This window comes from Cuculus canorus, chromosome 3 (genome assembly GCF_017976375.1).
Source record: "Cuculus canorus isolate bCucCan1 chromosome 3, bCucCan1.pri, whole genome shotgun sequence".
Classification (NCBI taxonomy): Eukaryota; Metazoa; Chordata; class Aves; order Cuculiformes; family Cuculidae; genus Cuculus; species Cuculus canorus.
Window position 1 is genome coordinate 66,182,009 of NC_071403.1, and position 21,797 is coordinate 66,203,805.

General features: G+C 40.6%; 3 protein-coding genes across 11 annotated transcripts in view; 1 reads left to right on the forward strand and 2 right to left on the reverse strand.

Moving 5' to 3' along the window:
* The window catches only part of CPSF3 (cleavage and polyadenylation specific factor 3), a 23,847-nt gene extending 14,545 nt beyond the window's left edge, over positions 1-9,302 (reverse strand). For both annotated transcript variants that reach the window (XM_054063322.1, XM_009569056.2), the window contains exons 1-7: positions 9,176-9,302; positions 7,605-7,668; positions 6,853-6,950; positions 5,099-5,227; positions 3,995-4,172; positions 2,277-2,366; positions 1,067-1,217 (exon numbers count right to left, since the gene is read on the reverse strand). In XM_054063322.1, the coding sequence (XP_053919297.1) occupies positions 1,067-1,217; positions 2,277-2,366; positions 3,995-4,172; positions 5,099-5,227; positions 6,853-6,950; positions 7,605-7,668; positions 9,176-9,246 (781 nt within the window). In that variant the 5' untranslated portion in view covers positions 9,247-9,302. The remainder of the gene's footprint in view (positions 1-1,066; positions 1,218-2,276; positions 2,367-3,994; positions 4,173-5,098; positions 5,228-6,852; positions 6,951-7,604; positions 7,669-9,175) is intronic.
* A 367-nt stretch (positions 9,303-9,669) lies between these two features.
* ITGB1BP1 (integrin subunit beta 1 binding protein 1) lies at positions 9,670-19,124 on the forward strand. Of its 6 annotated transcripts, none has more exons than XM_009569060.2 (7): positions 9,670-9,787; positions 11,619-11,719; positions 12,581-12,659; positions 13,363-13,499; positions 14,658-14,750; positions 17,607-17,756; positions 18,469-19,124. In XM_009569060.2, the coding sequence occupies exons 2-7, from the start codon at positions 11,648-11,650 to the stop codon at positions 18,538-18,540; spliced, it is 603 nt and encodes a 200-aa protein (XP_009567355.1). In that variant the 5' UTR covers positions 9,670-9,787; positions 11,619-11,647; the 3' UTR covers positions 18,541-19,124. The 6 variants fall into 6 exon arrangements, with proteins under 6 accessions (XP_009567355.1, XP_053917441.1, XP_053917439.1 ...); XM_054061468.1 differs by having other exon boundaries at positions 9,740-9,787; positions 11,619-12,295; XM_054061466.1 differs by lacking the exon at positions 17,607-17,756.
* A 148-nt stretch (positions 19,125-19,272) lies between these two features.
* Positions 19,273-21,797, reverse strand: part of ASAP2 (ArfGAP with SH3 domain, ankyrin repeat and PH domain 2) — a 91,583-nt gene continuing 89,058 nt past the window's right edge. For all 3 annotated transcript variants that reach the window (XM_054061462.1, XM_054061461.1, XM_054061463.1), the window contains one exon: positions 19,273-21,770. In XM_054061462.1, coding sequence (XP_053917437.1) covers positions 21,696-21,770 — 75 coding nt within the window. In that variant the 3' untranslated portion in view covers positions 19,273-21,695. The remainder of the gene's footprint in view (positions 21,771-21,797) is intronic.

The window sequence follows — 21,797 nt, forward strand, 5'->3', positions numbered from 1 at the left end:
CCAACCGTGTAACCATGAGAGACGCAATTGCATTTTCTACCTAATTAAGCATCCAATTGCATGTCTAGCTTCACTAGATGTGTTTTCAAGCTTGTCTCTAGAAACCTACTGTAGCATCAACACATGGCAAGGAGAGGCCAACAAATTACAAACTAGTGGCTACACAAGATTTAAAATGTTCAGGTTTTATCTCTTCTATCCAAATTTCTTATTAACATTTGAATACACCAGTTACACATTTTGAAAATAAACTAGTTTTTAAATGTTGAGCTAAACTGCAATGGAAATTGAGAAGAACTCCAAGTATTTTAGGTAATGCTTCAGATTCAATATCCCTAAAAATAATTATTTTATTTGTGAGATGTTATCTTTCAATCTAGCCAGCATTTTCATGAGCAAAAAGACCAGTGAAAAATCATGTGGATAGTACAAATTAAATGTGTTAAAAAGAAGCAAAGAAGCCTGGAAACAATTAATTTTAAAACAGTTTTATCTGAAGTACCTTGCAGCAACTCCCTATGTATTTTATATGAAGTGGCATGTTATGATCATGTATAATGTTCCCCTCATTTTTGCTCTTCTAAATAAAGTGTTGCTTTCCCATTACCATTAGGATTTTACAAATGCTAGGAGTGTCTGCTGTGGTCTTCTCAGCTTCTCCTATAGACTTCTTCATAAAGGTTTGTGAATTAAAGGGCAAGGATAGTGAAACTGTAGAATAAAATAGATCTTTTCTTAGCAGTACAGTTTAAACAGAACACTTGTTGTTTCAGTTGGTTACTTTTCAATGTGTAATAACAGTCCCTGTTTACTGAAATCCTGGTTCAACAAGATTCAATAATCAGGCATGTATTGCCATGCCATTACCCTTTCCTTTCTAGGTCTCCGTCCTTGATTTGTTTATTGGATTTTTTGCAAACATGGTTATATATTCTCAGGCAATTAATGTGCTGGAAAATGGTCGAAGGGTTGTTTAAAAAATTATTATATCTTAAACACTACTCATGAAAACATTCTCATTTAACTTCACATGCCTTTCATTAAGCGGAGCTGGGAAGGTACATACCTAAAATTAAAAGTAGTTCTTGAGCTCGACCCAGGGCAAACACAGGAATAAGGCCTCTACCTCCTCTATTTACAATGTCGTGAACAGTATTACAGAATCGGGCCTCTCGCTCTTCCCTTTTTTCATGAATGTGAGTACCGTACGTGGATTCCTACGTATAGAGAAACCAAACATTAGAAGTACTGACACAGGGACTCATCCTTGATTTTCTCTGAATCCAACGAGAAGATGCAGAAAACCAGGTGTTAGCGTGGGGAGGAGAAGTGAAGGGAAAAATCAAAAGCACTCCCAAATTCCCAGGCCCACCTCCACCAAGATAAATAAGCAAAATTTCCCTTTCCCAAAACCCTTCCCAGCAATTTGGATAGAAATATCCTGTTAGAATCTATTAATTAAAAGTTAGAACTATTGATTGTGATGCTTATTCTAAAAGGTTTCAAATCTAACAAACTTATTTTCCTAACTGGTAATACTGCCACTGCTTTAGAGAAGGGATTATCATGTTATCATGATAACATGTTATCACTCACTAGGGGTATGCATCACAGTTTTGAAATATCTAGTCTAAAATACAGGGATTAAATAAAATGCAAGATTTTGATGTGGCTTAAAATGAAATTATCAATTACAGAAAGTGGTTAGAAGGGACACAATAAATAAAAGAATTTCAAGCATTACCCTGAAAGATCCCACTCTTTGTTTCCAGATAAAACTGTTAAAAGTTCCCCCTGAGCTTCTGATTTTATAAACGTGGATTCAGAACAAAACCATTTCACCCAGAAAACAAAACAAAACTATGGAATAGCACTCAGGGCTCCTCTGCCCTGGACAAATACTCAGCAAACATAGCTGGAAGAAGGTTAGGATCTACTAAAGAAAGACATCTGGCTAGACTGGGGTTTGTACAATACATCGAACAAACACAAGCCACAACCTAATAGATCTCCCATCTTGAAGAGGCTTGTCTAGAGGCTTAAGGAACTTCATCAGAACAATTACGAAATGAAAATTAGACATTTTAACATGTCTAATTTAAATCTTTTAACAAGTGAAAAGAAACGCTGGGAGTGTTCTGAACACCCAAGTGTTTGGATACGTAACACAAATCTCGTGCAACCAATGTCTTTCTCATTCCATTTTAGCTTTAGTTAAGTAATACTCCTATAAATATTTAATTACTAATATAATGAAATAACTATGTAAAACTTACAATTATAAGAATATCGGGTTTGATATTGGGAATCTCAGCTGCCATCAGATGTCTGTCTTCTTGTCTTGAGAAATCACCTGTATATAAAAGCTATTGGAGACAGCAAGAGTAATTATTCTTATTACAGATAATACCAGGTCAGTAGTCTTTAAAAAGCTGTTACACAGGAACGATATTTTTTAAGCAAAGCTGGTTTTAAGGAATTTGTGATAAGAAGGTCACGTGTACTTCAACTAAAAACTGCTCTGATGTGGACAGTGCTTAAATATTAGGTCAATTGTACTACAACACAAATGCTTTAACAATAATAAGTAAACTTATTTCATAAAGTACTATAACTGCAACAGAAGTCAGTGAACAATTACAATAAAAAATTTTAATTTTCATCTGGGATACGAAAAATGCCATTTTCAGCCTTCTGCATGCATGCATTAATCATCAAGAAGTGAAAACTGACATAACAGAAAATGCAGCAGGTCTTAATGGAAGTAAAAAGTAGATAAACTTGCATTTACATATCTGAATGTAAATAGAATTAATGAATCAATAAAATTACTTTAAAAAAAATATTCTAAGATTTGCTGATCCTAAAAGAAAAAGGCTGTAATCTAGCAGATTTTCCAAATGGAGTGATCATGTTTCCCATTACATCAAGAAGTAATTTGTAACTTTAAGTAATTTTTAATGGATTCTTAACTGCAAGGTGGGATGCAGCTCCCTGTGCCCAAAATGATGGTTTCAAAATTGAACAATTTTATGTATCATTCCATTGATGAAAATGTGAAAAAAACCCAAAATAGATAGCAACAGTAGGTCCACAGGTCACCTACTATCACATTCCTCATTTGCTTCACAGGGAATTAAAGAAAATAACAAATATTAAAATCTAATCTGTTTGACTCATGCAGAGTAAGAGGGAAATCTTTCTCCACCCCACTTTAATCAGAAAAAAAACAAACCAAAAAGTCAGTAAGATATCTAAATTATATTGTAATCATTGTAAATTCAGTTTTATTTCTATTTTTTAAACTTTAAACTTTGAAAATTCTCAATCATTACAAACCATGAACAAAATCCTACTAGACAGCAAGCCTCAGGACCACCATCTCTCTTCTCTCTTCAAGGATGTATGAAACTTTTCTTGGGCAGCGATTATCCTTCTGAACTCCAACCATAAGATTAGTTTCAACTATCTGGTTTTGACACAGCGCTGCCTGTGATTATAATACCACTTATTTAATCTCTCTGTACCTAAAATTAATAACAATTCTATTTCTTCAAGTACTTTAGCATAAGAGTGTTATGAGAAAAATATAACCAGCCTACTTTGACAAATGCCCTTTAAGCATTCAACACAGCCAGACAGGTAAATCAGAATTACAAAACCAAACATCTGTTCATAGATATTACTAAATCCAGCTTCCGTAAGTCTGTCTCAGCTATCAGCTACGTCTGAGCGCTCCACCAAGAAAAACTACATGTTTACTGGTTCCAAGTCATACCTAACTCCCATAAAATCCAAACATCGTATCTGGTTCAATCCATGTGTCCCTTGCTAGTTTTAATCAATGAGAAAATACATGCTCTAGGTCAGGCCTCCCACCGAGCCCAAGTCTATATGACACCTCCAGCCACAGTGGTGGTGCTTAACAGACAATAATAATTACTAAGTTAGAACTGAGGCGTGATTTCAACTTTATAAATAAAAGAAAAAATACCTTCACACCAGCTATTTCAATCATAAACATGGCTGCTCCCAGAACGTGGCCGGCGTGGTAACACCAGAATTTGATTCCTGCCACCTCTTTCACTTCATGGAAGTTGATGGTCTCAATCTTGTCCATGCTTTCTTCAAGGTCTGTTTCTGTATATAGCATGTCATCCGCTGATATATTACTGGATACAAGTGAAATGGCTAAATATCAGCTCATCTTAGCAGCTTAGGTTGTGTAACAGTTGGAAAAAACACTTCCCACTGACAGCAAGACTTCCCTTCAGTAACGCTATGTCTCCTACATTAAAATCAATAATCAAGTCCAGGTACTCTAATATAATTCAACCAAGCAGAGTTAAAGTATCTTTCTTTTACAAAGGCGACACTAGAATAGAATAGTTCAGGAGCTGCTCTGCATTTGTCTAAATGTACCTAGAGATTCCCAGCCCTGGACAGAGATCTGCCACAGTCCTCAAAACCCAAACTAAACTACACTTTTACCACCAGCCAACAAACAACTTAGAAGAGGGCTGTTTATCAGGCTTCTGACTCAAGCTAGAATCTGCTGAGTTGAGTTTTGCTCAGGACCACTGCATTCACATAGAAAAGATGTGTCAGGGCATGTAACAGAAGAGGAAAAAAAGAAAATAAATAAAAGAGAGAAAAAAACCCCAATATGTAAGTAACACAGCACTCTGTCTATCTGACCTTGTCCTGAAGAGCGATTTTTATCTTTAGGGGCTTAAAATTCACTACTTCTGTGAAGCTTAAGAAAAAATAGACATTAAAAAGGCATGAGAACAAAAGAGTGTCTTAAGAGAGGCAGATGGAGAAAAAAGGGATACGAGTGAATGTCCAAATAAGGCAAATGAAAAGAATGAGAGGAAAGAAGGAAAGATTTTTTTTTTTAAGTATTGATAAGAAATTAGAGACACACGTTATCCATGAGGCAGTAAAACAATTCATCACTTCTCATCTGGTTTCAATATTGCTACTCGTAGCTACCTCCAGGTTCATGCCACCTTTGGTGGCTTTACCTTAAGTTTCCTACTGGATATACAGGTGAAATAATTCAGCAGGTGGAGAGATAACCCCCAGCTCAGCTTACCTGACTTTGACATAGTCTGAAAGCAGCCATCTATAAATAGCTTTTGTGGCATGAGTCATAAACGTCCTTCCTTTAAAACTTGTTTTCTGCAAAAACCATGGTAAAGCCCCACAGTGATCTAAATGGAAACTTAAAACAACAGAAATAAATCCAGTTAGTAAATTCACATTACACACCACTAACATATAAGATATATCATACAATCCACTACTTTATTGGATTAAATCCAGAATCAGAATTATCAACCTCACTGTTAACTACGATGATCCATACTTTGTTCTCTAGTGACTAAAGACGCAATGAAGAAAAGGTAAGAGTAATACAGGAAGCTCTCCCTTAATTGCAAAGGTTTTACCTTGAATACTGTGTCCAGTTTTGGGCCCCTCACTACAAGAAAGACATTGAGGTCCCGGAGCGCATCCAGAGAAGAGTGATGAAAATGGTGAAGGGGCTGGAAAACAAGTCTTATGAGGAGCAGCTGAGGGAACTGGGGTTGTTTAGACTGGAGAAGAGGAGGCTGAGGGGAGACCTTATTGCTCTCTACAACTACCTGAAAGGAGGTTGCAGAGAGGTGGGTGTTGGTCTCTTCTCCCAAGTGACAGGTGATAGGACAAAGGGGAACAGCCTCAAGCTGTGCCAGGGGAAGTTTAGATTGGACATCAGGAAAAATTTCTTCACAGAAAGGGTTATCAAGCACTGGCAGAGGCTGCCTAGGGAGGTGCTTGAGTTTATATCCCTGGACCTGTTTAAAAGGTGGGTAGATGAGGTGCTTGGGGACATGATTTAGTAGTAGACAGGTATGGCTGGAGTCGATGATCTTCAATGTCTTTTCCAACCTAATGATTCTATGAGTCTACCATATAATGTCAGAATCATCTTCTTTTGTAATTTAACTATAAATTACAGAGGGAGAAAAACAACAAGAACCGGGAACACATACATGTCAAGGATATATTTTAACACCAGCTGAGAGCGGTGAGGCACTAGCTCAGGTTGCCCAGAGAAGCGGTGGCTGCCCCGTCCCTGGAGGTGTTCAAGGCCAGGTTGGATGGGTCTTTGAGCAACCTGATCCAGTGGGAGGTGTCCCTGCCCATGGCAGTGGGGTTGGAACTAGATGATCTTTAAGGTTCCTCCCCATCCAAACCATTCTGTGATTCAATGATTCTATACAAGAAAGCTAACAAACATGACCCTAAGTACACGTCGGACAAGATGGATGAAAACACTAACTACTAAAATAAAATAATTTGGCCACACTTCTGCTTTGACCTATCTCAAGGAACGACTTTTGGAATATAGGCAGAACAAGCATACGCCACGGAAACTCAGGATTTTATAGAATGAATTACAACTGGTTGCATCATTTAGAAATGGCTCTCCCCATCTCTCAAGCACTAAGCAATATTTAAACTACATTCAAAGCTTGCCTACATCATCTTCTTCATTCAGAAACAATAGAGGAAAAAACCACAACCAACACTTTTAAGCAGTCTTGATGTAGAGAACACATTCTAGGAGCTGTCACAATAAAGCAAGCCAGATTATAAAAACGTCATACATCACAGCAAGCTCAGAGGAAATTTGTAATGTCAAAAGCAACTGAACAGCCTTAATTCAAGAAAAGTTGTAAACTACAATTTTGACATGCAGTTACCACCTCTATAACACCTATCTGCAGCCTCCATGAACAAACCACAAGTGAATAGAGCTCACACCACAACGCCAGTATATTTGTTCTTTTAGGTGCAACCTACTGACTAATTAGGAGAAGATCAATCTCAGCAGGATCTATCAAATCAATGTAAGGAAGAGCATCCATTCCTTCCAGTCCAGGATGGATTCCACAATCAAGCTGAAAAAGGAAAGAAAGTGAAAGCTTCTAACAGAACATATAAAAAAATCTCTTCCATATTGTTAGTATCAATACTAACAACCAAGAAGTTTTAGCATTGGGGGAAAAAAAAGTTATTTTTTCCTTAAACCATGCTTTCAGCATTGGATTCACTTCTCGGGCTTCTGTAAATGAGTTATCTTCACTGGGAAACTGAACACCTGATCCCAGTCTTTGTTTATAATTTTGTACCTATGCAAGCCTTCATTCACATTTCAATCACACCTGAACATACAGAAGCGGTGTACAGAAGTTATTTCAGCCACCATCTGAGAAGACAGCTTGAACAGGGAACAAGTAGGTGTTTATAGGTGACAGTTTACACATAATTGTTGGTAAACAACAGCCTTAGCTTCCACTGAAACCTAATGTGTATAAATTTTAGAATCCACACTTCAGACATAGATTCTGCTTAGGGATATGGGTTTATTTTACAGGACAGCCTCTGCGATGACAACTATCCAATACGCGGCATTGTACCAGAAAGCTACAAAATGTGGCTCTCCTAGCACAGTGGCCAACTCCAGTGAGGAGGCTAATTTAATCTGCAACGTCTTTATTTGATCTGAAGCACTGTAACGAAAGGGCGTACAAATACATTCATGCAATAATTACCATTATTTTTCTTCCTTTAAATTCCAGGATAATGCATGACCTTCCTACTTCTTGGCCAGCACCCCTGCAAAAGGAGAGCAAAGTCATAAAAATTCAAACCACCCACGCTGCATAGATATGACTGTACACTGGATACCTTTCATGGGATTAGTTTTCTGTGTAGAAGTAACGACTGCACAGTCCTTTTAAAGTCAGATATTTGAAGTAAGTGAGCAGTTATATTGATCTCAATTGAAATGAGACACTATTTAATGTAGAAGAAACAAGAACAACATGTTTGGAGAGATTATTTTGGTCTCTTCTGGTTTTCAGTGCATGCCTACACACTCAGCTCTCAAAGGATTGAGCTGTATAGGAGCAGAAAGTTTACTTATGCAACAAATTACCTTGTGCTGAATAAGCTTGAAGTAGCATCTTTAAATTGTCCAGAAAACAAGTCTCCTGATGCTACCAGAACTACTACTACAACCAGAACTCGTGATGCTACTATTGAACTGCACAGGCATCTTTTACTAAAACAAAAAAGGGTTTTGCTCAGGTAATGCTTCGATGTCACCCAAGGACACGACACAATCCTGCTAGCCAAGTGTGCTGGCAAGATCTATGGCTGTGATGTGAAATTGCCAAATTTGTAGAGAGAATAGGTGAATTTATTTAAAGGACTACATACAGTTCCATTTTAACCCCTTACCTGCTGCACAAGACTAGCTTAATGATCATTAACTTAAATCCAAATTGCACTGGGCTTCAATAAACTAAGCTTCCAATCACTTGAAAAAACTTATGCGGTTTGGCTCATTGAAACTATTCTGTGATGTGGAAATCACATGGATTCTAATTTAGATTTATATTGGATATAAGGAAGAAATTTTTTACAGTGAGGATAGTGGAACACTGGAACAGGTTGCCCAAGAAGGTGGTGGAGGCTCTAACCCTGGTCTGTTCACCCTGGAGAAGAGACTTGAGGGGAGATCTTATTGCAGTTTACTGATTCTTCACAAGGGAAGGAGGAGCAGGCACTGAGCTCGTCTCTCTGGTGACCAACGACAGCACCCGAGGAAATGGCAGGAAGATGCACCAGTAGAGGGTTAGGTTGGGCATTAGGAAAAGGTTCTTCTCCCAGAGGGTGGTGGAGCGCTGGAACAGCCCCCCAGGGAAGCAGTCACAGCCCTAGGCCTGACAATATTCTAGAAGTGTTTGGCCAATGCCCTCAGACCCACGGTGTTAATGTTGGGGTTGTCCTGCACAGAGACAGGAGTTGGACTCCATGAACCCTGTGAGTCCCTTCCAGTTCAGGGCATTCTGGGATTCTATAAACACTCCGGGCCAGGCTCTGAGCAACTCAATCTGGTTAAAGACGTCCCTGCTCCTGCAGGGACTCGACTGGATGCCCTCCATGGTCCCTTCCAGCCCAAACCGTTCTACGACCCCATGTCAGGCCCCTCCGGAGGCTGCCGGCTCGCTGGAAAAGCAAGCAAAGAAACCAGAGGAGAAGGGAAAGCAGCAGCCGACCGGGATTGCGAACTTCCCTCGTGGCTCCCCCCGCTCTCAGCCCCCTCCACCCCGCTCACAGGGGCCGGATGAGCAGCTGGTCGCTCTCCTCCGCCGGGATCAGCGCCTCCGCTTTCCGCTTCGCCGACATCGCCTACCCCTCCGCCTCCCGCCCACCCCACGATACCCCCTGCACGGCACTTCCGCTTCCGGCTCCGTACCGCCGCGCGCCAGCACGGAGACACGCAGGGGCGTGGCCATGTATGGGGCGTGGTCATGTAAATGAGCGTGGTTACGAGTAGGGGGCGTGGCCAAATGAGAGGACAGCGGACTGGGGCGTGATCACGTGAAGGGGTGGAAGAGGGGGTCACATGGAAGGGGCGTGGTCACGCGGAAAGGGGGGCGGCCATATCGAAGGGGCGGGGTAGGAAAAAGGAGTCAGGATGAGGGGGCGGAGTCACATCGAGGGGCGGGGTCACGAGGGCACACGGAAGGGGCGTGGCTACAGGAAAGGCCAGGCTGATTGGACGGCGCGTACATGGGGGGGGGGGGCGTGATCACGTGGGTGGGCGTTTCCATATGGGGTGTGTCTGCGTGGAGGGGGCGTGGCCACGCTTGAGGTGCCGGATCCAACCGGAAGCGGCAGAGCCACCCGGAAGCGTCGTGACCACGCGGAGGCGGTGGGGTGTGAGGTGAGCGGGGCGCGGGGTCTGGGGGAGCCGAACCGTGGATCGGTGCAGCCCGGCGTGAGCAGCAGGACGGGCAGTGACCGGCAGAGGGACAGGAGATGCGATGGCCGAACTCCTGGTACCTAAAATGCCGGCAAATCAAGTCACTAAGACTGACTTCGGGGTTTTACAAGGCGAAAATCCTTTACCAGGCCTGGGCAACGCGAGGAGTGATCCCCGTCTATGGTGTGCAGTGAGACGGGGGCTGGGACAGAGCGCGCTGCCACGTACAGGCACACGGATAAATTTCCCTTGAATCTTATGCATCTTCTGTTACTTCTCAAGGTCTAATTTTAATGCCATTATGAACTTCACACCAGTCAAATCTCTTACTCATTTGGAGCCAGCTCTGACCTTGCTTTGGAAGTGGGGAAAGGCTGCAAACAGAGGGAATCGCAGGAGCCACATCTGCTCAGCACAGATCACACTGAGCACAAGGCGTTATCATCTCCAAAGAATGAACAGGGTCTGGAAAAACACTGCTTGAAAGAAAACATGGGATCAGAGGGACATTCTGTGTAGCTTTTGAAAAATATAATTACTTAGATGAAACTTTACCTTTGCTTAAGCAAAAATATTCCACTTCTTGTAACAACAGGGTCCTTTCCCAGCCACCATGCCTTGCGCCTTCCTGCCATAACCAGGTTTGCCGTTTTATTGGTTGTTGCTTGCAGGACTAGAGGTAAACACACGAGAAAAGCTAAAGGCAAGGTGTGGTGCTACCCTGCCTGGCTCCTCCAAGCCTACCCCACATGGAGCCTGAGGAGGGGATCGATGCTTCCTGCGGCCCTAGAGGCACTGGGGGCAATGCCTGTGCCAAGCAAGGAGCTCCTGGGAGCTCCTTCATGGAATCATGGAATGGTTTGAGTGGGAAGTGACCTCAAACCCCATCCAGTTCCAACCCCCTGCCATGGGCAGGAATGCCTTCCAGTGGATCAGGTTGCTCCAAGCCCCATCCAACCTGGCCTTGAACACCTCCAGGCATGCAGCAGCCACCACTTCTCTGGGCAACCAGATCCAGTGGGAGGTGTCCCTGCCCATGGCAGGGGGTTGGAACTGGAGGATCTTTAAGGTCCCTTCTGACCCAAACTATCCTATGATTCTATGAAATAAGGTTTCAGCACTCCCTGACTGGGAGCCAGTGTCCTGCATCTTGACAGTGGCCAGCCAAGTGTTAAGTGTTAACAGTTGAAGTAGAAGGGCAGATAGAGGAATAAGGCTTCTGGAATACTTTTAAAACTCCCTGTAACTTAGTTCTAAGGCAGTAAATGCAACATGCTTCTTGCTTTAATTTTCAGGAACCTATTAACTAGTAATGGCTGCTCCCAGAAGTGTTACAGTCAGTAGCTCTTCAGAAGAAGGGAGGTTTTATTGTTAAATGGGAGCATAATCTTTGTAGCAGGGATTGCACTGGATGCACTCTGTAGGGCACTTGGACTGCAGTTACAGATAAAAAACACCTAGTGCTTTTAAGTAGGAATATAAATTTTAAATGTTGTCTTGTTTCTAAATCTATACATTTATATGTATTAAGATACTGGCCTTTGCAGCAGTCTGGAAACAAGGAGGCAGCATTTTTTAGGTGAATCAGAAGGTTTAGGGGAGTTTTAGGAGAGTGCTTGAGGGACTTTCCCCAGTGACACATGAAGTGCAGCAGAGGAACATTCCAACTTCTGTTCTCAGAGTCCTTTACAAGTTTCCTGGTTTTGTCCATTTCAGACACAGTCACTGATGTTTGCCAGGAACTCATTCCCTTGATAATATGACAGCTTTAATTTTTATTTTTCCAACCTAGGAGATTTTCCTTGGTCCAATTATGAAAAAATGTTTAGAAAAGGCAAAAAACGGCACAGCAGCAGCAGCTCACAAAGCAGTGAAATCAGTACTAAAAGCAAGGTAAGCTGAATTTGGTCCATACTCTGTTTATGGAAGCACTTTCCTTTGTTGTAAGTTGACAGTGCACTGATGGTAGGATGTGATTTCCATAAAACGCTGTGTTCCACAAGGAGAACTTTCTTCTGCTATTCCTCAGATTGTGTTGTGAGAGTTAAAAAAAATCTATCCATTATAAAGCCCCCGTGTCCTGAGACGAATGCTCCGCTGCTTCCATTGTGAAGCCCACAAACACAAGAGTTTCTGGCAGCACATAGCAAGGTTTGGCGGAAAAAGCAGTACGTTTGTTCTGTAATACTGTCTTTACGAAGGTGCCTGGGGCTTGGTACTGAGAATGAGTTTATTCTTCAGTGCTGGTCGGTTACTCAGTATCTCTAAAAAGTATTCTTCGTTTTGAATAATGTGTCCATTTTGTCTGATAGGTTTGGAATGATCAGTTGAATATTCTGGATTTCCCAAGGTGCCGTTTCACTTCCCTTGCCCACTGCTATGTTATTTCAAGCACTGGTGACAAGCATGTAGTTGTCAATTTCTTCAAGTTAAGATGCTGTACCAGAAAAGTCTGGACATAACCTTAAGGTTCATTTTCTCTTTTTCTTTTATTTTCCTCCTTCTTTCAAAATACTTGTGGACTTCTCAAGGGTTCCTGCTGAATTTCTATCAGTCTAATCTACACTGAGGCAGAAAGATAACGTCAGGGAAGAAATAGGTGTTGTTGTTTTCTTCTCCCTATTTTGCAGTGCTGCTTAAGTAATTAGAATGTAAACAGTAGTTTATTTTTAAAAAGGATTGAGGCAGGACATCTAAAAGTGAATTGTTAATATGTTCTCAGTAACTTTTTGATGATACCGATTTTCTTCTTAGTCTGTAGATTCCAGTCTCGGGGGACTTTCCAGGTCTAGTACTGTGGCCAGTCTAGATACAGACTCCACGAAAAGTTCAGGTATGTAATCAGAGTTTGAGCAGATATGTGTGGAGTGGGATTAACTTTATGTTAGTTTGTATAAAAGAGCAGAAAATGGAAAAGGTTAAAATATGTATTTTTGGTAATTGTGAGTGAACCAGTTAAATAGCCAGCTCACTAATGCATGCCTAACTCGAAGCTTCTAGAGTATCGTTAATGATTCATCTAGGATTAAGTTACTTTTTTTGAAGTAAAGTGTCTGGATAAGAATAACTTAATTGCGTTAGCAGTCTGCTACACCACATAAATCTGGTATAACTTTTTGGAAGCTATGTTTTCTGCTTTTATAAGTTTACATTTGCACTGAAAAAATGGAAATAAGATTTGATTTTATTTGTTCATGCTCACCAGATCACAGCACATCACCGTCAGACCAAACAGTTCATTTAAAAAAAAAAAAAAAATATATATGTATTAAAAAGTAGAACCAGCTTTTCTGTGTTTTCTGATTTAAGGTTGTCAACTCCAACTATGAATTAGTATAGTGTTTTATCGTGGATTCATATGAAACCGTTGCCTTTACCCAGGGCTGTTCGTTAAATAGAGCAGCTAATATAGTGTGGTAAGGTTAAGTGTTTCATGAAAGTCTGAATGGAATTTAATGTTAACCTCATTAACACCAATTAGAATAACATTACTCTTCTGGGATTCTTCAGCACTGCTTTGTTTTATTCTGTTGCAGGACAAAGCAATAGCAACTCTGATACGTGTGCAGAATTCAGAGTTAAATATGTTGGTGCCATTGAAAAATTGAAATACAGTGAGAGCAAAAATCTCGAAGGGCCATTGGACTTAATAAATTACATAGACGTTGCACAGGTGAGTGGGTTACAAAGACAATACCAACAGCATCAGAACATCTTGAGCTTAGGTGTCACATGATCTGACATCTTTCATTGTAAATTGTAAACTCACTAGAATAATGTAGCTAACTTGAAAAAACCTTAGGCCATGAATCTCAAAAACTGTCGCACTCAGCTCCGTCCTGTTGACTAACTGGGGAAGATGCACCCAAAACCCCATCCTGAAGTAGCAGACTCGGAGCACATCAGTAATTTCTGAACAAGTATTCAAACTGAAAGTGGTTATATTGTCTCCAGCACTATTAGGATTAGTAGCTGGGAAAGAATCTCTCCTCCACATTTCCTCAGTAGTGTAGAAGTTTTTCCAAAGAGGAAGATGTCAAGTTTCTACTTACAATCACTTAGGAACCTGTGACCGAAGAACCTGGATAATATTTGGGCCATCCTTGCCAAACTGCGGTTGCTTGTGCTTATTTTTGTACTATATTCTCATTAGGTAGCTGATTATATTTGTAAAAGCACCGAATATCTGTTTATCTTGCAGCATCTTGACATTTCAAGTATGTGAATATATGCTAAAACTATTCTTACAGTCAAATAACAAAATTGCTGCCGGAGTGGAGCATGGGTCGCCCTGGGTCAGTGCAGCAGGCATTTCTCAGCCTATCTGATTTCACCACAGGGCCAAATTCCCCTCTGAAATGATAAATGTCTTTCTGAAATCAGGTCATATATAAAATACAGTGTAATACAGTACAGTACAATAGACTATTTCAGTTGTGAGGGATCTACAATAATCATCTGGTCCAGCTGCCAGACCACTTCAGGGCTGACCAAAAGTTAAAGGATGTTGTTAAGGGCATTGTCCAAATGCCTCTGAAACATTGACCACCTCTCTAGGAAGCCTGTTCAGTGTTTGACCACCTTCTCAGTATATAAATGCTTCCTAATGTCCAGTGTGAACTTCCTCCGAGTATATTTCATATAACATTAAGAGACTGGATGGGCACAAGAGTGGCAGGGAGACTCCACGCAGCAAGATGTGAACAGTGTTAGGGATGTTGCTGAGCCAGTGGACTGAAGTACAAGTAAACACATTTTCTGTTATGCATCATTGTTGTTCATCTTCTGTCTGCTCTAAAGGCTTTTTTTTTTTTTTTTTTCCCCTCCAAAGCAAGATGGAAAGTTACCTTTTGTTCCAGGCGAAGAGGAGTTTATTATGGGAGTTTCCAAATATGGCATTAAAGTTTCAACATCTGATCAGTATGTAAGTGATTCACAACAAACTGTCTTTTTGATGAGTTAAAAAGTGCTTTCATTGATTTTTCTGATAGATGATCTTTGTGACCAAATGCCACTTCTGGCTTTAAGCAAGAGTCAAACAAACAAGCTCTCACAGCAGCACTGCTTCGTGTTGTATCTCCTCAGGGCTGTCTGTATTTTCCTGGCTGGATTGGTTTGATTTATGACAAGAATCCCTTCCTTTAGAGATAGAGCACCAGACAAAAGGCAAGCAAGCCTTTCTGCTTTTTGGGTACATGGTCCTCTCTCTCTGTGGCTGTCCCACCATCCTCTCACATGGAAAAGTAGCACAACTGTGGTGGCTGAGACCATAGGTTCTTCAGCCTGAGTTAGTAATGTAATTCCTTTTGATGCTATTGTAGATAGGAAAAAAAACAAAGGATTTTTTTTTCTAGAATACCTGAATTGTCTTCCTCTCTAAAGTTCAGCCTCGCATTCCTAATTCAAGAGTGTGAGTTGAATGCAGCATTAAAGCCTGATGATTCCACTTCATTGATGCAGCTTATTTTTTGTTTGCATCATTTCCTCAATGCAGTTTGTTTTCCTTTAGCGCACTTCACGTAGCTTTTCTGCTAAAAATAAAAATCCGGTCTCTTCCCCAGGGCCTCCAGTTGCCTTCATGTAGCTTTGTGTTACATCCACGTGGTTTCCTTCTGGTTACCCTCAGAACCCCAGATACCATAAATACTTGGCCTCGTGAAGTCATGACCCCTCAGCAACCCAGCAGTGCCTGTTCTTGAAAGCCTCGAGTATGAGGATGGTGAATTGCACTGCTCAGTAGCTGAATACTCTGAGAAGCGCCTTCAGAAAATCCCTTCAGAAAACAAAGCACTTGTTTCTAATGCCTGGGAGGAAGTGTAGTAGTTGTTATTTGAGCTTTGAATTCTGTTGCATTCTGGTTTTGCTGTCCTCCCAAATTCTCATTAAGAACATTACACTATTATTTAAATTCCTTTGTACTTTGATATAGATCAGATAGGTAATTTTAAGACTTTTATCTGTCATTTTTCTGGCTTCAGGCTGAAAGCATGCGCAAGCTGATAAAGCCTCTGTGATTAAGCTGGCTTCTATTAGTGTTTTATTGCATTGCTTTCTATTTCCCAAATTCTGGCTTTTTGCATCTGTGCCACTGTTGACATTTAATTTTTCCTTTAGTGTGTTGGTCCACCTACCTCGTTCATAGAGTTCTAAGATGGAAAGGTATTCTCTGTATTCATACAAAGAATTCAGTCTTTTGTGCCTTTGGGAGGAAGGTGAGAGTTCTGTGATTTGTAGATACTTTTGCAGGTGTATAAGCGCCTAATTATTTCTGATTCCCAAAAGGGGAATTCCCAAAGGGGAACTGATTGAAGAATACAAAGTTTTTGTTCATTGATTTCAGCTGACGTTTCAGAAATGATTACATTAGTGATAGAAATATCTAGGAACCAAAGGCTTAGTATTTATAGAAGTAACACCGAGGCTTTGGCTGTATTCATATTCCATTTGCTTGTATTTGTACTTTATAGACGTGTACATGGACACGGGGCACAGTTCATCCATCCGTCATCTCGACGGCAGAGTCCTCTCAGAGCCAAGCACTGGAAGGAGGGCAGGAAAGGAATTTGCAGGGGAACTATGTCCTTCAAAGGATTCTATCCTTCCTCTTCTAGCGATAACCTGTGTGCATATTAGCACTGCAGCAAGTTTTGAACAATTAACTCTAAATAAAGTTCTAAGTAATTTGGAGGCGAATCTTGACATCTTTCATGCAGGGACTGGCGGTTGATCCAGTAAACTCCACTTGGCTCCAGCTGCCTTCAGCATGCTAAAATAGTTGATGATGGTAGGAATAATTGTGTTAGTAGGAATGATTGCCGAGTGAAGGTCAGGAATGGAGATGGTTTTTCAGCAAGGAGATCTTAGGAGTTCTGGTAGAGGACTCTCCCTCAAGGGTTTCGTAGAAGGCATCAAGCTCGCTGTCCATTTTTACAGCTTCTCTATCAAAAGGGATATTTGTTTAGACCCTTCAGCCACTGACAGGGACAAGGTGTTTGATGCCATAAACATGGAAAAAGTGCTATCTTTAAATCATCAGACCATAGAGGTGATATGACTGGAATCAACCAGATGAGTCTTACCGGTTGGGTAGGATGGCTTGAGAAGTAAGGCTTTGTGTAGGGTGGGTCTGCAGAGACCTTGTACTGGATGACGTTCCCTTTTTGGAATGGCCTAGATCAGAACTCTTGGGACTATGGTGAAATCCTGCAGCTGCAGTGGACGGTAGAAGTCTCCCAGACAAGATCTCTGCAAGAATTGGGCCTTATGCTGTGGCTCAGGCCACAAGTGGCCTGCCTGTATCCACATGGGTGACCCCCCTGCCACCTCCACCCCAAAGCAATTAACCATACCCTCTACTGGGAACAGTTTCTTCTATGTAGAGAGACAGGATTATCAGGAAGAACACTGGAAAAGTGCAAGCTGGTTTAGTTATTTCTGTGCCAGAGGGAGGTACGGAGTGCTCCCCCTGTCCTACTCGCAGCCTGTGCATGAGGTTAGGTGGGACACGAACGTGTGCTTTCACAGCAGGGCCAGGAATGTAGTCCACGTATGAATGCAATTCTGAAATAAAAGCAGAAATTAAAGCTAAAATTGTGTTAAACCATGGCTTATTTTTAAAATATTGACTAAACTCTCAATTTAAAAAAATTTTACCAAGGGATACTTTTCTCCTGTAAATAACCCTGCATTATTCTTTTGTAAAAGAGAATCAAAACAGGTGGGAAACTGAAATAGCTGTTGCAGTGTTCCAGCGTAACTTTTATTTGCCACGTGGTTTCAGGATGTGTTGCATAGGCATGCTCTCTATTTAATTGTACGGATGGTCTGCTATGACGATGGTCTGGGAGCGGGAAAAAGTTTACTGGCTTTGAAGACAACAGATGCAGCCTCTGAAGAATGCAGCCTCTGGGTATATCAGTGCAATAGTTTGGTAAGAGTTTATGTTTACAGTATTTCATTTAGGTTTTGGTACTTTGGTTGTAAAGAGAGATTCCAAACCCTTATGAGGGCTTTTTTGGCAGAAGGGGGATTGGTTGCTTACAAAGAGTATAAATGTACCCTGGCTGAGGAGGGGAGAAAAGCCCTGATGACTGCATTTCATCAGCTTTGAGGAAAAATACCTACACTCCCTAAAACAGCCAATGAAAATTGGCCTGAGAAAGCTTTTTGCTGTCTAAAGTGTGCCTTTGTAGTTGCCAGGGACAATCTGCCGTTTGTGTTTTCAAAAACAAAAACTGCTTAAGATCGGGCAGAGCAAGGATTGGGTAATGGTTCTGGTAATAGAGAGTGTATTCATATTAATAAGCAAGGGAAGTGATCTCCTCTTAGAAGCAGGAGAAGACATTGTCAGGACACTGTGATAGAACACAGACCCTTAGCAGCGCTGGGGCAGCACGTGAACTGACGCTGAACGCTCGTGTCATGCTGTGATGAAAGCTAACAACTCTGACTTGTTTCAAAAGAGCTCATTTAAAACAGCTTCCTACGTCATTGCAGGCCACAGAAATCAAATTAAATCTCACTTATGCTCCTCTGTTTTGCATGTCTCTGCTAAAAGAATGATTAAGGTCACATTCTGCTTTAAATGAAGTTCTTCAGAGAGCATTAATGTGCATGTGTGGGGTTGCTTTTTTTTTTTTTAGGAACAAGCACAAGCTATTTGCAAAGTGTTATCTACAGCCTTTGATTCCGTTCTAATGTCAGAGAAGTCCTGACTTTCGGCAGCAGCGCATGGATGTGCGGTACAGGCCTCAGCGAGGAGGAAACGGGCTCCGTTGTGACACCAGAGACCGGCTGTAGCTGCCTACAAACCTAGAAGGGACCTGCTGTGCAAAGAAGCGCCAAGCAGCCTTGCACATGGTACTTCGTTATTCCCCAAACATGACTTGAAGAAACTACTCCATCTTCAGTTTCCAGGACTATACAGACTTTTATATTTAACTTTTTTTTTTGCCTAAATCACATTTTGTACATTAATGTCAATATTGTAGAAATGTAAAATAAAACTGACACTTGCTTCTATCTCTTTGTCAAAAAAAAAAAAAAATTGTTATTACAGACTTCAGTTCTGCTGAACTTCAATATTGGAACAAAATTAACAAGAGCAAAGTGATGATGGGCAGCCATTCTGTGCTTTGCATCTCTACTTTAACCTCAGGTGCTCAGTTTGTTCAGTTCCTGTGTTCACCCAGAAATCCACAGGACACACACGCTTTGGTTCAAGTGCTACTTGTTTGTATTCTGCATTTTATTCACTGGAAACATTATTGCCCAAGCAATGCAGAGCAACAAAAGAGAAGCAGCCAAAGTGATTTTAAAAGTAGCTTTATTTTTCCAGACATTTGACTGGTTGACAAGAGTAAAATTTATTAATCATGCTCTAATTATAAATCACTGCATCCAGGACATTGAAAATAAGAGTTGATTTTAGGTTATACAATATATACAGTTGCTCTGCAACTAAACAAAATAAAAACAACTGAATTGAATATTATACATCTCGTAGCATTCTAAGCTGCATTTTAAGTGTCACTTGCTCCTTTTTAAACAGTTAACACAGCAACCTAATAGTCTGTCTATTAACAGGTTTCTGAATTGTTATTTTAATCAGATTTGAAAAGTTGTATGAAATATGCCAAAATTTTGGACTTAAAATTCTTAATTTTATATTATAAATAGATATCTACAGGCTCTAGAATTTCTTTTTCCTCTACCAGAGGAGCAAACTTTGAGAAACATGGAAAAAATCTAGCGATAAATTTTGCTCAACGGCTCCCTATTGGTCCTCAAGATTTTATCCGTCTGCAGTGTCAGTGCTATTCAGTTGTATCCTACAAGTTTCCTAGTTTTCAAGTGACCAGGGAACAAGGTTGTGACATTTTAAAGTGTATTCCTCTTCTAGAAGAACTCGAGGAAAATCTGCATCACGGTTTAACTTTACGAGTTGTTACATACACTATAAGATTCTGTGTTAAAAATACTGTACATTAGGAGATCTGTGCAAAATAATATGCCCATTTACTCTAGACTCTATCAGGGATAGAAACATACAAAATAGTGTTGCAAACTGAACATATCAGTAAGTGAATAAAACTAGTGCTAAACTATTACTCTATCCTTTTACTGGGAACTTTGAAAATACGGACTAATTTGCTTCAACTTGCAACAAAAATATCTTGAAACGTTCCAGTTTGTTCCCATTTACACTGCAGCAACAGCATCTAGGAAATGAGTTACACGTCTGCTTCGCTGTACCCGCACGTCGGAGAGGCGATCGACCAACTGTACCATTTAGGAAAGGCGATCCAAGGCAAGGTCAGTGTTGCTCTTCCAGCACATATGCAATGTGATTTTTGTCCAAATAAGCATAGAGGGTGGTGGCCTATTTCCCATTCCGTTCAATATGAAGTGGTCAATTTAAACACTGTTTTGTCAGAAATTCAAAGTTCTCTCGTGAAATCTATAGATAACAATATTCACAAAATGTGATCAAAGCCAATGTGACCGAGACGTTGAATTTTCTTACCCTATGCCATCAGTTGTTTCCTGTAGCATAAGCAAAAACTGGTACAATTTCACAACATACAAACATCAAAAATGATGTCAGATTTGGGTTGGTGTCTCGTATTCCATCAACCAACTGGGAACCATCCGTGGCCTAGCCTTTGCTCACAAATTAGTAAGACAAATTTAACGACAGTGTAGCTACCATGTAGGTGGGTATATACAGAGTGAGTGTGCAAACTATCATTGTTTGCAAGGTAGTGGCACGCGATTTGAAAGACAGAACATAACGTAGTGTGTACTCGTGAGGTGTCAGATACCTTATCGACCGAGAATAATCATCTAAGTCATCCACGAAATACGTTCACTCTGTGAACACATTGCTGGATGATTTAAGAAAATTAAAGAAACTGAAACCAAAGTCTAAAACATTCTAATGAGACAAGTGTGAGAAACGCTCTGCAATCCATCATCCTAGTTAAGTACATTTCAGGAAGTGCAGTTTTCATAGCCTTGAGTTAATGTAGTAACTCATTAATATTGCCATAGTTTAGTTAACCAGCAGTAGTCACATTAAATGACCAAAATGGATGTAACATACATAAAGAACACTCAAAAACCAGGTTCTACACACATGCAGCATAGAAAAATGAGACAGTCTCAAGCTCACAAAATCAGAACTAGAAAGTTCAACGACTAACACAGATTTCGGATAACTTTAAGCAAATATCTACATCCATTCTGAAAGCAAGAAGTTTCTCCTGTGGTATGAAATACTTCTACCTGGCCAAAGACACCCAACTGGAACTATTTCTTCTGTAATAACTGGCATCCTGGATGACAGCCGGTGTGGCAAGATGCTGATCAAGTCCTATTTAAAACTACACGGCAGCTTGTGGTTTTTGGTTCCAACACTTCAAATGGTATTGAGAACTGGGTAAACTCACTGCCCTGTTACAGATGTACACGACGTCTTTGACTGGGGAAGCAACACTGAACCATGGTATTGTCAAGTTACAAAAGGGAGAATAAAATTACAGTGTATTTATTGAAAAGAACATTCATAACATAGTGATGTTCACACACCAGTGATTTTGATTGTTAAAGCTTTTCAGTTCACCTTGAACAAGAGAGGAAGAGTTGTTGTTTTTAAGGTGTAAATTGCTCATGAGACGTTTTCACATAGGAAAAAGTTTTAAAAGTCCCAAAATCAGAACGATGGCAATAAAAAAGTTAAGCTACAGTACCTAGGACTTGGGCAGTGCTCTGGCAAGGTGTCTGCAGACAGGGAGATGAAATGAAATCAAGCAGAACTTATTTCTGTGACTGCTGGAAATGAGAAATGTTTCCACTTATCAGTAGCAATTTAGTCAACAATAAAGTGCACAAATGATACAGGGAAAGCTCCTTTCCGACTGGGATCTCCATCAATATGACCAATCTGAAAGAGACCAGGTATTTTTCAAGT

Excerpts from the sequence above, each read along its gene's own strand:
- ITGB1BP1 (XM_009569060.2), top strand. The coding sequence starts at position 11,648 with ATGTTTAGAAAAGGCAAAAAACGGCACAGCAGCAGCAGCTCACAAAGC. Across the intron at positions 13,500-14,657 it reads ATTACATAGACGTTGCACAG|CAAGATGGAAAGTTACCTTT; the intron begins GTGAGTGGGTTA and ends TCCCCTCCAAAG. Across the intron at positions 14,751-17,606 it reads TTTCAACATCTGATCAGTAT|GATGTGTTGCATAGGCATGC; the intron begins GTAAGTGATTCA and ends ACGTGGTTTCAG.